Here is a 16,245-nt window from a genome sequence, read left to right on the forward strand (position 1 = left end):
TACTTTGTACTAATTACTAATAAACGAAGTTTTATCATTTAAAATTCAGATTATTAGTAATATCCTCATTCTTTATAAATGTGCTTTAAAATAAAGAATATCGTAGCTATCCGAACAAAGTTATTTCAGCTTCTCAAACCAGGAGTGTTGCTAACACTGGCCCTAGCAAGAGCAGTACTTCGATGGATCGGGAGGATCCGTAATGACGTGCTTAGGGCCGATTTTTGTAGTTTACCTGAATATTTGACAGACTTGGATTTAGCTGCCTTTGATTTTATAGGCCTCAATTGTTTATTTTCAATTCTGTTCACAGGTCGTGGTGGTATGCGTGTTGCGCTAAGTGTCACCAAGAAGACTCCGGGATTCCTTCGTGGGAGCCTCCACACTGGCAGAGAGTATGCCCATACCCACTATGCCCGTCTTATCGAACATTTGCGCAAACTTTATCAGTACTCCTTATTGGTAAGTTTTATCTATAATAAAAAATGTGTGCGTGTACTAGTGTACACACGTAAGAAGTGAAACTTCTTTATGGCCTTATTTTTCGAAAAATGATCTACATGCAACTTTCTAGAAATTGGTTAAATAAAGTTAAATTAGATAAAGTTTAAACAAAAGGATTTTATTATCATAGACATGAATACAAAAAAGTTAAATTAGATAAAGTTTAAACAAAAGGATTTTATTATCATAGACATGAATACAAAAAAGATGGCGCGTAACGGAAAAATGTGACGCGTAACCGAAAAATGTGACGGTAAATTTTTTTCCAACGCCGATAAGGAAGTTTCACTTCAAAATTATTTATTTAAACACATTGCGTATCGTTCAAAACTTTCATGTATTTAATTTGCATAAAATGCAGCCGGAAAAAACAACCTATGTTGCTCAATACACAGGGACTTGTTTTAAGAACTCATAGTAGAAAGTTATGATGTTGACACACATGCCTTCACATGAAATGCCTTCGACATACGCATTCGTTTCACTGCGTAATTGTTATATTAGTTTTCTTGGTGCAATCTAGCACTCATAGTTTTATTGTTCTCCTCATAGTAGTATCGGCATTCTTGATTAATCTCGAGATGTCTGTGTATTTCCCAAAAACTGCCACAAATTATGTTGTGGAGACTTAAAATATACCGAATTTATGTACAATACCTTTATGTATTACCTTGATTCTTACTTATTTATGAATGATAATTTCAAAAGTAAAGGCACAATTTTATAGCTGAATTGAAAAATTAAATAATATTTTTTTTAATTTTGAGAGTTCGTTCTATATCGATGTAAGGTTAACTAATCTAATATGATTACAAAGTTCTAACAATAATAAACTAAGAATTAAATTAACAAACAATATAATTAATCGGATTAAAAAAAATGTGGAGTTTTAACATAGCCACGTTTATTCGCTTATTTACTTGCTTTTCCTAAGTTATATAATATATCATGAAAATACGTACGTCCGACGAAGGAATTTATTTCATAACGAGCAGAAATTGATTTAGTCCTTAAGTATATTTTAAGATGACATGCAATTTAGAAAAGAATTATAGCTAATAATGGTTGTTATAAAGATTTCTTATTTCGTCTCAAGGTATTATGGTTTGGATAACGATATGGATCGTGATGGGCGAGACGGCGGCCCCCGGCGGCCAACTCTTCACGCTTGCCGTGCTCACAATCGCCGCGTACTTCGGTGGATGGGTCATGATGAAAGTGACCACTCTACCCGCACTAATAGGAATGTTATTCGTGGGATTACTATTAAAAAACATCGGCTTCGTAAACTTTGGCGAGTCATACCAACACGTAGCTTCTTATATCAGGTAATACTAAATATTGTTAATAAAAATAATAACATTATTTCTAACCCGTTTGCCCTTTATTTCGTTAAATTATAACTTTATTAAACTTAAAGTATTTACTAAGGTAAATAATTAACAGCATTAATTAGTGTCTTATGTCAATGCTCTCTTATTGGAGCGATACAATAATGAAGATGAATAATTGAGCTTCCTTCCTTGTCAAGTGAAGCAGTCTGTTTCATTTGAAATGTTAAATGAGCCAATGTACGAAACCTAATCTATACAAATAAATAAAATTAGAGTGTCCGCTTACAATAATAAAATAACCACTTTTTTCTAAATACATAAGTATGTATACCACAGTACATATACCAAAATATATATTTTTTTATTTTTGTCTGTCTGCCTGTCAGTCTGTTTGTTCCGGCTAATCTATGGAACGGCTGGACCGATTTTGACGAGACATTCACTGATAGGTAGTTGATGATATAAGGAGTAACTTAGGATACTTTTTTAGACTAGCTTCGCCCCGCGGCGTCACCCGCGGTATGACAATAACCGCAGGATTCAGCTATCAATAATAAAATTTAATGTTCCCGAAGCGAAGCGAGGGCGGGTCGCTAGTAATTTTATAAATATTAATAAGCTACGGATTCAATTTTTACGAGTACCGATATATCTGTACCGTTGCAAGCGCCATGGTCCCGAATAGACTCAGTATGTAAGAAAAGAACCAGCTAAGCCGTTGTACTATAAAACTTAGAACTCATGTCTTAAGATGGGTGGCATTTACGTTGCTGATGACACTAGATAGCCCGGGAGTTTGTCCACCCACCTAAGCAATAAAGAAAACGAAAAATAACAGCATATAAGTCTATTATATATTACCGCCAAGGTTTTAAACCGTAATGAATATTATAAACGTATTGTTGAATTAAGAAATAAGATTAATAATCAAATTATGAAATGTCAAGGTATTGTGACTTTAGCAAAATTCTTTAAAACTGCAACCGTTGCAAGTCGATTATACTCGCAGTCAACAAATTCAGTCCATTAAAACAATTAATACATTCAAATAGATAAAACATTTATATATTATCTTCACGTTTTTTTTTTGTTTTTAATTTGCAGAAAAATAGCGCTTACAATCATTTTAACTCGTGCTGGTATGGACCTGGATCCCGTGGCTATGAAGAAATACTTCTTCACCGTAATCAAGTTGGCCTTAATACCGTGGACCTTTGAATTCCTTTTGTGTGCTGTGCTGGCATACTTCTTCCTGGGACTACCTTGGGTTTGGGGTGAGTAACATATTTAATACATAAAGCAAAAATCTTACAAAAATCACAAGAATAAGAACATAACTATGAAATAACGAAATAACTTATACACGTTTGTGTCACTTGTATTCATAACATTAATTCAGTTACAATCGAACAGCACACATTATTAGCTGTATTGACGAATCAGATAAATTTGTTAAACTACTTTAAATTCTGTGGAAAAAATTAATGCGAAACGTTTTTTTTTATTGCTTAGATGGGTGTACGAGCTCGCAGCCCACCTGGTTTTAAGTGGTTACTGGAGCCCATAGACATCTACAACGTAAATGCTCCACCCACCTTGAGATATAAGTTCTAAGGTCCCAAGTATAGTTACAACGGCTGCCCCACCCTTCAAACCGAAACGCATTACTGCTTCACGGCAGAAATAGGCGGGGCGGTGGTACCTACCCGTGCAGACTCACAAGAGTTCCTACCACCAGAAACAACGGTTGCGTCATTGCCATTTTTCTATTGAAATTATACTTCGCTTAACAGAGCTTTCTTGTTAAATGTTTCCCATACGAAATATATTGCTATGCTCAATATTTCATCTTAACTAATCTAATACTTTCTGATCCTCGTTGAATGAATGTAAAATATTTTCAGCTTTTCTTCTGGGCTCTATAGTAGCGGCAGTGTCCCCTGCTGTTATCGTACCCTGTTTGTTCCGTCTGCGCGGTAAGGGCTACGGAGTATCGAAAGGCATCCCAACACTGGTGCTGGCAGTGTCCGGAGTCGATGACGCAGCCAGTGTTGCAGTATTCGGCATCATATCATCGATTATGTTCTCCAATTCGTCGATGACCATGAATATTATTCAGGTAAATTAAATCTTACGTTTACAACACTACGTAATCCGAACCATAATGTAATCAATGCTCATTAGTTCGTTAAAAATAACGAGATATATCCGTACCTATGTGAAATCTCAATTGAAGTGGATATACGGTTAACTGCACAAGAAATTAGGAAGCTGCACATAACAATATAGTTTTACAATTAAAGATGGGCGACAGCTTTTACTGGATATCTATAACTATTCTTGTGACTAGGTATTTCTTCCGAAATATCATAATATTAATCTTCATTAGCAAAAAATATATTTTTACATTTCAAATAATATGCTTAATATATGAATACGATTGACTATTAGGCAACAACAGTTTCCCACAAACTAAGCAATTTTAAGAAGCTATGTATATTGTAGTCGTGTAAAGTGACGTGTAGTCGTAATATTATTTAGTATATTAGAACCAATTAAAATTTGAAATATTACAAAAAAAAAGATATCAGACCTAGCCACCGCACAGCGTTATAGGAATCGAAGATATCATTATCATCGTCGTTTTCTATTTCAAAAGCTTAAGGACGAGTAGATTTTCTATTTTCGATGGTACGATTCGATAGTAATTTTCGAGTTCTAAGTAGAGTTTTCTCCCTTGCATATTATTTAATGGCGAGGAATTTAATAACTGAGACCCTAGATAAAAAAACGTTTTAATGAGTCATGTCAATGAATTCAATGATCAAGATCAGTTCGTTATCTCGTTCGCACGCTAGCGATAATTTCATAACCTTTTGTAGGTATGTAGGTCACTGGTGCCTTATGTAGCGCTCTAAATTTTTTGTTACTAAGCGCTTGAATTCCCTAATTTTCTTTTTGTTTTTAATGTATGTTTTAGTTTTTTATCAATTTTTATTATTCACTTTTTCTGTCATCGCTGTTTTTAACTTATTTATTTCTGAACAGATTCCTAAGTTCTTTTAATTTCTATTTTAGGCTTTGCTAAATGCGTAAGTGTGAAAAAATTTAAGATATTAAGAGCATTTGAATTTCTTTGAGATAACAATGACAATAATTTTCCAATACAAAGAGTATCGTGATCAAAAATACTTTTCAAGCGTGGCCTCGGTCTTATAAATTTTACAATTTCCTCAAACGCTATTCTGTGTTCATATGTCAACTTAGAGTTTCGTTTCGTCATATTGACATTCAACGATATGTTACAACGACCTGACCGTAATAATTCGTTTATTTTAATTAACAGAATGAATAATGAAACCTTTTATCTTTTTAACCTTACTACTGACCTTTATTAAAATTTAATAATATATAACATGCTAAGTTTTCAATAAATGTTTATCTTAGTTCTATGCATATAAAATGTTTTCAATGAATACATATTGTCTCGAAGTCCTAGATTTTCGATGAACAAATTTACAATTTCTCGGTTGAAATAGTTGATTGTTATTTATAATATTTGAACAATGGTTCGAAAAACTTCCGAAAAGGTGACATTGGTTTTGTTTGAAAATATTTTCGTATATTAAGACTAGATTATGAAAAAATTGTGGACTACTTGTCCTGAAGATAGACATGATCGTCAATATTCACAGTAAAAACATTTTTGGTAAATACAATAAATTGTACGGATCACCGTACTTATTGAAAATCTAGCAATGCATGGGATAAAGACAAGAAAACCAGTTTATGGCATAATGATAAAAACAATAATGATGCTTCAATCTCATACATACCGTGAACAATTTAAGACCACGTAACTGAGTTTATTTAATTATAAGTTTAAATAACAGAAACTTTTTTGTAAACGAAATACTTGATAAGCACATTTATGACAACAAAAGAAAGCCGAAAATATTGATTAAATGTAAAACTCAAACTAAAACACAAAATCTCTCTACTGTTTGTCGAATTCTTGAACTTTACATTGATCAAACTCAACAAAATAGCATTTAAACATTTAAAGTTATGAGATTAGGTCATTCATGGCTATGCAATAATTTTACTTACATACGTTAAATGATGTAGGTAACGTAGAACATTTGTAGCTGGGATAAACGAATAAATTAGATATTTGGGCACCAAAGCGGTTTCACATTTGGAATTTTTGTATACGTCTAAACTATACCAATTATGTATTCACGACAATACTCAGGCCTTAAAATTTCTCAATTAAGATTAGAAGATGTAATTTAATCCACAAATCAACGTTTTAAATTATATTAAAATTTGAATATCAAAGGCAAAGTACATTAAAAATTTGATTTTTTTTTAACTAGTTGATTATCTTTTTTGACAGGGTCCACTTAGTGTATTCGGTGGGATCGCCTTTGGAGTCTTGGCCGGATATATGGTGAAGTACATCCCGGAACGCAACGATGCTTTCTTGGTACCAATACGTGTTTTACTTCTTCTCGCTGGAGGCCTCATGTCTGTTTTGGGCTCTGAAGAGATCGGCTGGGGAGGTGCTGGTTAGTATTTCACAAAAGCCTACACATCTTTTTTACAAATGCTCTACAATCCTCTACCCCAAAACTTTTGCCGTCTGTTACTTGCCTGGAAACACACAAAAACTAGTTGAAATACCCAATCACTAATCGACTATATCACCAGCATCATAAAATTTAAAGTCAGTTGTAAAGGCAATAAATAGCTCGAAAATCAAGTGTTTTCTGTCTTCAATCTGTCTCGGAACGTGATGTAGGAGAGACGATAAAAAATCTGAAGTGGACAGGTCTTTGGAGCGGGTCTTCCTATGGGGTGAATTGAATTTGATTCAATTCAATCTGTTAAAGATACAAGTATACACGTTCACGGCAAAGAAGGACCCTTTCATTTGACTCCGTACAGAAGAGGGCCGTTGAGATTTTCGAATTTCTTATTCTTACGGATCGCTTGGAACCTCTGGGTTTACCTGGTTTTCTCTATGTTTAGTACCGTACTTATCCATGGAGAGTACTCTAAAACATTGTTTGACACGTTTCTGTCATCCCGTTTTTACCATAATACCGCCTGCCACCGGAGATTTCATTCAAGCTACCTAGAACCACAGCGTTATTTTACAGTACATTTCCAGAGAACTTTTTTGCCAAGAATAACCTATATAGCTTTGAAATATAATGCATCTCTCCACGGTGTTGTCCGAGTTAATATACATGCTATTCTTCAATCGAGGATTGCAGAGAGTACTTAGTTACAGTCAGTAGCTTGGCTGTGCCCCTTGCATTACTGACATCTATAAGCGACGGTAAATACACAATCAAGTGGTATTCATGATCCTCGTCTAGTTACAGTGGCAATAAAAAAACAACATTGAGATAATGTTATGTGGGTGAAGTGACGGAATTATGGTTTCATAAATACACATAAGAATTTTCTCAAACATTTTAGCAATTACGAACGACTTCGTTTATCGTGTGCGTATGTTCCAGAATATGGACGTTAGTAGGAAATTTGTATATATAATAAATTAGAGAATATTTTTTTCAAATCTCTTTTCAGATTTCACCCTACAAGTTCATTATCCAAAGTATTTAAAACTTATGATTTAAAATTACAGGAATAATTAAGTAAGTCATTAATTTGTTTATGTATGTAGGTCCTCTTGCCGTAATTGCTTTCGCATTCATCGCATGTAAAAACTGGGTGGAACTCGGCTGGGAGCTTGAAGACAATCCTGTCGCGACGGCTTTCGAGATATTCTGGATGTTCTTTGAACCTATGCTTTTCGCTGTCACCGGAGCACAAGTTGTTGTACGTAATATTATTCACAAATAATATCTATTATGTTAAAACAAACCTTAATAAGGTCTACCGTCTTGTATGGATCAGCTTGTTGGACCATTAAAATGGCGAATGAAAGGCGATTGCATGCAACAGAGATGCGAATATTGCGATAGATGTGTGGAGTAACGAGAATAGGTAGAATACGGAATGAATATGTTAGAGGAAGTCTGAAAGTGGCACTTGTGACAGAGAAGTTGAGAAGTGCACGTTTGGGATGGTATGGACATGTGATGAGACGAAATGAAAATGAAGTTGATAAGAGAGTGTTAACTATGAATGTGGAAGGATATAGAGGAAGAGGTAGACCTAAGAAAAAATGGATGGATTGTGTGAAAGACGACATGGGTAGGAGGGGAGTGAGCGAAGAAATAGTATATGATAGAGGAGTATGGAAGGAGAATACATGTTGCGCCCACTCCAGGTGACTAGGAAAATGGCAGGAGAATGATGATGATGTTAAAACAATAGACTAACGATCAATGTATATTTATAGAAAATTTATGTTGCAATTTTTTTTAATTTCAAGATAGCAGATCTGGAGCCTCATCTAGTTTTAGTGGGAAGCTGTATACTTGCCACATGCGTTGTGCTGCGAGCGATGGTGACCAGTGTCTCTGCCATCCGCAGTAACCTTAATATGAAGGAAAAGATATTCGTCGGTCTGTCGTGGATGGCTAAGGCTACAGTACAAGTAAGCAACAACAATTCTAAAATCAAAACCCGAATATTATCTACAAAATCTCCAACGATGACGTTCTAATCGTTTATCTGTCAAACATACAGCAACCGTAGTTTGGTCGTCTACCTAATACAGCAACCGTAATTTAGCCTTCTGCTTATTTTTGATAAATACTTAAAAGATGAGTTGAAGTATAATATTTGAAGAGTTTAGCTTAATCTGTGTCTATCTTGTCTTCAACCCCATTTCTTGATATAAGCTGCATGCAGCATTCAAGCTAAAATATTCATGGACCCTTTCAACCTACGGAGTTTATCGTCGAATCTTGTCAGTGAGTCGCGATTCCGATCCGGTGGTAGATTCAGCGAAGTACAGCTCTTGCTCGGGCTAGTGTTAGAAAATCCTCCGAGTGTGAACCCTGTGAGCTCACCTACCAGTAACACCGCGCGTATTTGGAATAGCACCTTAGACTACCAACAATTAGGTAGGAAAAAAAAAGAAACTCAACATCTAAATCCTAAGAGCCATCTATATAGCCATCTATGAAGTAAATAAAACAAATATATTACTACACCCTATTTATGAAATAGTTTTAATAATAACTATATTATTTTAATTGACTTGAAATTTCATAGGCTGCATTAGCTCCAGTTGCGTTAGACGAGATAAGGAAAATGGCGGGAGTAGAGGGACCCGACCCTGTGCTTATGGAGTATGCAGAAACAGTCATCACTGTCTGCATCATGTCGATCATCATCACTGCCCCTATTGGAGCCATCGTCATAACACTGGCTGGACCCAAATTGCTCTCTAGAACATCAAAGCCACCTGTCTTGGAAGGTAATTCTTGTGAAATTCATGTTGAAAACTATGAAATAAAATATCACACTTAAGTAAAAGTATAATAATATAAACAACGATTATTCATATAAGTGTGTTTAGCTTATAGTTTTGCTTTATCATGGTACTTTACAAAAATATAACTTTACAAATTACTCTTCATTTGTCATTAATATCATTTTTGATTGAGGTAAAGACATAGCTGGTTTTGAATACATTCTGAAAGCTTTATAAAAGCCAATACCTACGTAAGAAAGTCGCTTTAAGTTGATTTAAAGTAACTTTAGTAAGTTACATAGCATAATAGTAAACTACATCTCGTGTATTTCTGCCGTGAATCATGCATTTCTCTTTGGAGAATGGAACAGCTGTTATAGAATGGTTAAACTTCGACTTCATGTTTGAATATTGGCAACAATAATCACGTTGTTATATCTATAGACTCCAATACTTACAAACTTAAGATCAACAAAACAACAAATTAAACATTTTAACAAATTAAAATGATTTTCGTAGAAACACATGATTTATTGTTAGGCATAATATTATGAACATTTCATTAAATGAGTTTGTACGGATTCAGGATGGCGTCGATCCCACCGTCCGTCTATTCGCGACATATCGATCATAGACGAGGAGGAGACCGCGGAACGAGACGCGGAAGCGGACCTACAACAATCGTCAGAAGCCGCGGCTCCATCGCCCTTCGTACCACCTACCATTACGGTGCAGCCGGTCCATCGCCCGTAAACTACTTCCCGATATTAGAAGCAAAAAGTCAGATATCCGTCACTTCAATTTGTGTACTGCAGTCTGCCGTTGATTCTGTGTTGTGGACATCTAAGCGTACATTTAAAAAAAACATTTGTTTTTATTCGCGGTAGGCAGCGGCTTGGCTCTGCCTCTGGTATTGCTGAAGCCAATGGGCGACGGTAACCACACCATCAGGTGGGCCGTATGCTCGTCTGCCAACAAAGGCAATAAAAAAATTAAAAAATAAAATTCGGATAAAAAAAATAATTTTCTAAAGTACGTAAGCAACTGACTTTTTGGCTCCGATGGTCATATTATGGTAGAATGAATAAAGTAACTTAGAAATTGTAAATAATTCTTCAAAGATCAAACCGAAATTACAATCGCGTTGGGGCATAAACAAACCCTTATGATTTTCAAAATCTAGCCTAATTAATTCAAAAATTACAACAGAATTTTGTGAAGTCCGTTTATTACGATAATGTGCGGGGAACTACAAGTATAAGGTTAACGTAGCCATTGACAAGAAATAGCAAACAAAATTCATTAGATTTCAAACATCACGTCACGTTTACTTACTTTAACTAAACATAAACACATTGATAAAAGGTTATAAAAAATCTATTTTTTGTACTCCTTGTGATAAATGTATACTTAATGGCTTTTGTGAGACCACGTCTTCAGTTTGGCTTATTGGACGTTAATTACTTATATATAATAGAAAACTAAATAGGAGATATATTCAATTAATAGGAGATAATAATTGAAAGTATTATAATTTATACATAGAATTTAGCTTCGATCAGTATTCTTATTTATACTGTACTTATGTAATTTAGTTGTTAGTAAGTTTATAAGCTTTCGTACGATTTTCTGGTAAAAACATTAATAATTGATTTGTCACAGTCGTTGCTCAGTGCTAATATTCATTCACGTACTTAATCTGTATATTATGTTTTGTATAGACATTCCTAGGCTTAGCTTATATGAAATATTTGTATTCAATTCAAAGTAAAAACAAATTTAATCTGTGGCCTTATATTACATTATTTTTTTCATTAATCAAATATTTTCTAGTAAGTAATGAATTAAGCTTTAACCAGTGATATATTTTGGGACCAACATAATTTCAAATTTACTCGTATGTAAGAAAGTAATGTGTCTAATTAAAGTTAATTAATGGCAAGATTTAAGAAATTGTCGTAATCCTAATTACCTAATTATTTAAGGCTAATTCAGAATGTATATTTGAACAGCAATAAAACTAAGAGATGATGAAAGTATATTTTATTTCTTATAATGCATATCCTTAAACAAATTTAGTATTTGTCCATACTTATTTCTAGTTTGTCTACTACAACTATTATGATATTAAAGTATTTACTGACACAGTAAATTTTATGATTACTAAAAGTATATTCGTACACATTTCGATAATATATTTATAAACACATAAATGCGATTTATGAAAACAGAAGATAATCGACTTCATCCAAATTTACATTAAATAAGAGATTGTTTAAGTAAATGTTTTTACGCGGACAGCGAAAAGCTAAATTTCTAAAAGTTAAAGTAGGAAAGAAGTAAAAAAATTACACATATGTATGTATATCTATCATCATGTGCTATTCGAAAAGTATTTTGCTTTAGACGAGTACATAAAACATTGTGTGTATTTTGTAGACTAAATTGATTTTATTTGAAAATTGGTAAACATATATACAGCACACGCGAGACATATATTTGTTAATAATTAATATTTGGTCGGATCGTGCCATGTAGTGTTCCTATTTCCTGGATAATAGAAATGGTTCTGTTCCACATTACCATTATATGGAGGCTGATTGGGAACGCTAGGGTAATATGAATTGGCTAGCCTAAACGTGTTTGGCCCATTCTGACCCGGATATTGATACTGTTGAGGGGAGTTAGTTGGAAATGTGCTGTTAAAATTCCAAGGTTGTTGATTAGGGTTGTATGGAATATTTTGGATATTCCCAGTGAACCCATTTGTAGGATTTTGCCCATTATTTTGTGGCCAAAGTCCGTAATTTGTTAAATTCGTATTGCCAGAATTTCCTTGTTTATAATAGGGATTATAAGGTCCTTGCGCTGGTTTATAATAAGTTGGTGTTGTGCTAGGATAGTTATAATTCGTAATGTTTTGTTTATTAGTAGACCAAGAAGGATTATAATTTGGGGTAGGATAATTAGGATGGATTGAATGAGGGCGGTTCGTACTGTTGGAATAATATGGCCTAGGACTGTGGTTAAGCGACGTATTATAGTTATAGGTTCCGGAATACGGAGGTTTAGGGTAAAATCCAGCATTATTAGGCCGATTATCATAATTTGACGAATTGAAAACACCTAAATTTCCATTTCCAGGCTTATACAATGGATTGTGTGGTCCTTGTGCTGGATTATAATAGTTATTATGTTGATTTCCAGAATAATTATAAGGATAAGTATAATTTGTTGATTGATATGTCGGACCATAAGGTGATTGACCTCCTTGTGGATTCCTTATATTACCAATCGTCGGATAGAGAGGAACTCGAGTTGAAAAAGGATTACTAGGAAAATATCCCGGGAGTGCTTGCCTGACGGTTCTTTTAGGAGCATCGCCTGCTGTGCTTCTGTGGTAATGACGTGAAGAAAAATCGTTGGCAACTTCGTCCTTGAATGTAGAACTTTTTAACAACTTCGTCATCAGTACAAGTACTGTAGGGCCTTCAGTAACATCTCCTTTCTCCGGCAGTGTTGTCTTTAAAGCACTATTGACTGGTAGTTCCAGCAAATCAGTGTCCACGCTGCGGCCATCGACATTTTCATTAATACAACTTCCACCAGTTATCACGAAAACAACTAACAACACAAACGGTTTAAACTTCATCTTGATTATGACTAAATTCAATTCGTAGCTCTTACGGTATTTATATTAAACGTTAAGTAAATAATATGGTTTGCGGCAGTTTGCGCGTATATACGATAAACTTTGGAACTTTGCTATCTTTAAGACGATACTTGAATATAAACGAACGTTACAAGATGATAAATCTAGAAGTAAAATATAAAATAACCTTGAAATAATGGATTTAATTTTTAATTTCATTTAAAAATAATAATTAAATAACGTTATATTAATTTCTTTTTTGTATCATTGATCAATTTTGTATCATTGTTTATAAATTATCAATATTTTTGTACTGTTTTGAATATTAACATTTAAAATAATTACGTTACACCGGAGTAGAATGACCTTGAGCAGGAAGAGATGGTGTGGAACATCGTGAGACGTGTCAAGTCATCCCCTCCAACATTACTGGTGGTAGGACCTGTTGAGAGTCCGCGAGGGTAGGTACCACCACCCTGCTTATTTCTGCCGTGAAGCAGTAATGCGTTTCGGTTTGAAGGGTGGGGCAGCCGTTGTAACTAACTAACTTAGAACTTATGTCTCAAGGTGGGTGGCGCATTTACGTTGTAGATGTCTATGGGCTCCAGTAACCACTTAACACCAGGTGAGCTGTGAGCTCGTCCACCCAGCTAAGCAATAAAAAAAAAATTAAAAAAAACATTACATGACGATCACAACTACTCTGTCAGAGTGACACTATTGAGAAAAAGAAGTTACTGTATTTTCTTGCGCTTTATATTTTAATGCTGCTTAATTTTGTTATTCTCCGTTTGTTGTGATTTTTCAACAAGTACACCATTAGGTTATAAAACTTTATTTATTATTATTATATATTTTTTTTTATTGCTTAGATGGATGGACGAACTCACAGCCCACCTGGTGTTAAGTGGTTACTGGATCCCATAGATATCTACAACGTAAATGCGCCACCCACCTTGAGATATAAGTTCTAAGATCTCAGTATAGTTACAACGGCTGCCCTACCCTTCAGACCGAAACGCATTACTGCTTCACGGCAGAAATAGGCAGGGCGGTGGTACCTACTCGCACCGACTCCCAAGAGGTCCTACCACCAGTGAAAAAAAATTATGATATTATTTTGACTTGTTTTCCGTTCGTTTATATTTTTGAAATACAAAATTATTCATTTCGTTTTTTATACGATAGTAAAAATAAACTTTAACCAAAGTTTATTTTACTATTAAATTTTATAACTAAAAAAATGGCAAGCTACAGATTTTATATAGAAGGCAGATAAGCATATACACACAAGGGACTTATGAAGGCAGTCCATTGTAAATTGATTTGGAGTTTACGGCTGAGCAAACATCACTCCCTAGGCTTAAAGATTAGATATCAGTAAAATATTTATATACACTTGGTAAATGAACCTGGTTAAACCGCCATAGTTCATGGATACATTAATTATGTTTTTTTTCATTGCTTAGTTGGGGGTACGAGCTCACGGCCCACTTGGTGTTAAATGGTTACTGAAGCCCATAGACATCTACAACGTAAAATGCCGCCACCCACCTTGAGATATGAGTTCTAGGGTCTCAGTATAGCTACAGCGGCTGCCCCACCTTTCAAACCGAAACGCATTACTGCTTCACGACAGAAATAGTCCAGGTTGGTGGTACCTACCCGTGTGTACTCACAAGAGGTCTTACCACCAGTAATTACGCAAATTATAACTTTGCGGATTTGATTTTTACTACACGATGTTATTCCTTCACCGTGGAAGTCAATCGTGAACATTAGTTCAGTACTTATTTCATTAGAAAATATTGAACTTGCCAGCGGGATTCGAGCACGAATCACCGAACGTCTTATCCTTTAGGCCACGACGATTTTCGGCTTACATGGGTGCTACAGGAAATGAGAGTAAAATCAGTTCTGAGACACTTCAAGACAGCTGAACTGGGTTAGATTCATCCTTTATCAAATCAGTTATTTCCTAAGATTTAGAAAACTAGCATTTACGCTAAAAGCAGATCAAACGCTTATATTTCAAATATCAGGGTTCAAATCCCGCAGATAGACCACCAACATCTGCCTAGCACGAATAACTTACACAATGAGAGAATAGCTTTGTGCGTCATGACGACCCGCAAAATTTATAAATTTACGTTTTGACTGGTGGCTAAAGCATATTTTTACGTAATTCGTGGTGATAGAGCGTATTATAAGCCCGCAGAAGTAGGTACACCCGCTTTGCCTAAGGGCATGAAGAAGCTGTGCATTCCGATTTGAAGGGTCGGATAGTCTTCCTTTTTTTTCCTACCTATGCTGATAGCCTTGAGAGGCTTTTCAGCGTAACCTTAACTAGTGAGGTGAGCTCACGGGGCTCAAACCTGACGATGTTGCTAACACGAATCCTAGCAAGAGCCCTGCTTCGCAGAATCTACCACCGGATCGGAAACGCGACCCACTGAGCAGATCCGGCAAAAAATTCAGTGGGCTGTGTCTGTGGGTTAATTTACTCGTCGAGCCCTTACTCGGCGAGTAGCATTTACGTAGATAGTTAGACAGATGTCTATATACTTCTGTAACCACTTTATACCTAAAGGGCTATGAACTCGGCTCCACAAAAAGAAGACTTCAAAAGCCTCGCATCTCAAACAATTATCTTCTTAAAAATATTAAAAATCACCGTGGGAATTTCCATTTTCGTAATTGCATAAAAATAATCATGATATAAATAGTATTTATCGGTATTGTACCATTTCGTGCTGTTTGTTCAGATTGAAATGGTTTCATTCCGGTCAGCCATCTATTGTTTTATGATTAAAAAGAATTAAGGGACAATTTAACGCAATGCTACACAACGGTAACATCACAGAAATAATATTTTCTGTGGGTAACATATTTCACATGTATATCGACGCTTGAAAGGCAAACGAAACTAAGCGACAATAACTGCTTTATACATACTTTATACATATCATAGGCAATAACCATATTCGATGCGCAAAAAAAAATTATTTCTAGGTCTATTAAAATCATTTCAATCCTACAGCTAGATTCGTTAAAATATATTTTTTTTCAGGTATTTCAACGTTAAATTAGTCTACTGTCATTCCGATAGAGGCACCCGTCACGTGCGGACGTGCTCATCGTCCACTCGATCGCCCGGTCTTTGTTCGCCCGGCTTTTGTTAGCCCGGCCATTGTTCGCGCGGCCTGTGTTTGTGGTACATCTGCCGACTAAGTGCTCTTTCTGGAAGTTTTTATTTGTTTTGTTTCCTTTTGTTGTTTCTGTGTTCGTGGTACATCTGCCGACAAAGTGGTTTCCTGCAAGTATTTATTTGTTTTGTTTCTTTTCGTAATTTC

At 35.1% G+C, this 16,245-nt stretch overlaps 2 protein-coding genes across 4 annotated transcripts in view; one reads left to right on the forward strand and one right to left on the reverse strand.

The window, feature by feature from the left end:
• LOC101739037 (sodium/hydrogen exchanger 9B2) overlaps nucleotides 1-11,276 on the forward strand; it is a 75,129-nt gene extending 63,853 nt beyond the window's left edge. For all 3 annotated transcript variants that reach the window (XM_012692960.4, XM_062668192.1, XM_004929214.4), the window contains 9 exons: nucleotides 314-462; nucleotides 1,601-1,832; nucleotides 2,943-3,112; nucleotides 3,743-3,957; nucleotides 6,238-6,409; nucleotides 7,537-7,691; nucleotides 8,251-8,415; nucleotides 9,039-9,243; nucleotides 9,827-11,276. In XM_012692960.4, the coding sequence (XP_012548414.1) occupies nucleotides 314-462; nucleotides 1,601-1,832; nucleotides 2,943-3,112; nucleotides 3,743-3,957; nucleotides 6,238-6,409; nucleotides 7,537-7,691; nucleotides 8,251-8,415; nucleotides 9,039-9,243; nucleotides 9,827-9,993 (1,630 nt within the window). In that variant the 3' untranslated portion in view covers nucleotides 9,994-11,276. The remainder of the gene's footprint in view (nucleotides 1-313; nucleotides 463-1,600; nucleotides 1,833-2,942; nucleotides 3,113-3,742; nucleotides 3,958-6,237; nucleotides 6,410-7,536; nucleotides 7,692-8,250; nucleotides 8,416-9,038; nucleotides 9,244-9,826) is intronic.
• Nucleotides 11,269-12,892, reverse strand: LOC101738895 (sporozoite surface protein 2). Its single transcript, XM_004929212.5, has one exon. The coding sequence runs from the start codon at nucleotides 12,890-12,892 to the stop codon at nucleotides 11,750-11,752; it is 1,143 nt and encodes a 380-aa protein (XP_004929269.1). The 3' UTR covers nucleotides 11,269-11,749.
• Nucleotides 12,893-16,245: the final 3,353 nt, after the last annotated feature.

Source organism: Bombyx mori, chromosome 4 (genome assembly GCF_030269925.1).
Source record: "Bombyx mori chromosome 4, ASM3026992v2".
Taxonomy (NCBI): Eukaryota; Metazoa; Arthropoda; class Insecta; order Lepidoptera; family Bombycidae; genus Bombyx; species Bombyx mori.

Excerpts from the sequence above, each read along its gene's own strand:
- LOC101738895 (XM_004929212.5), bottom strand. The coding sequence starts at position 12,892 with ATGAAGTTTAAACCGTTTGTGTTGTTAGTTGTTTTCGTGATAACTGGT.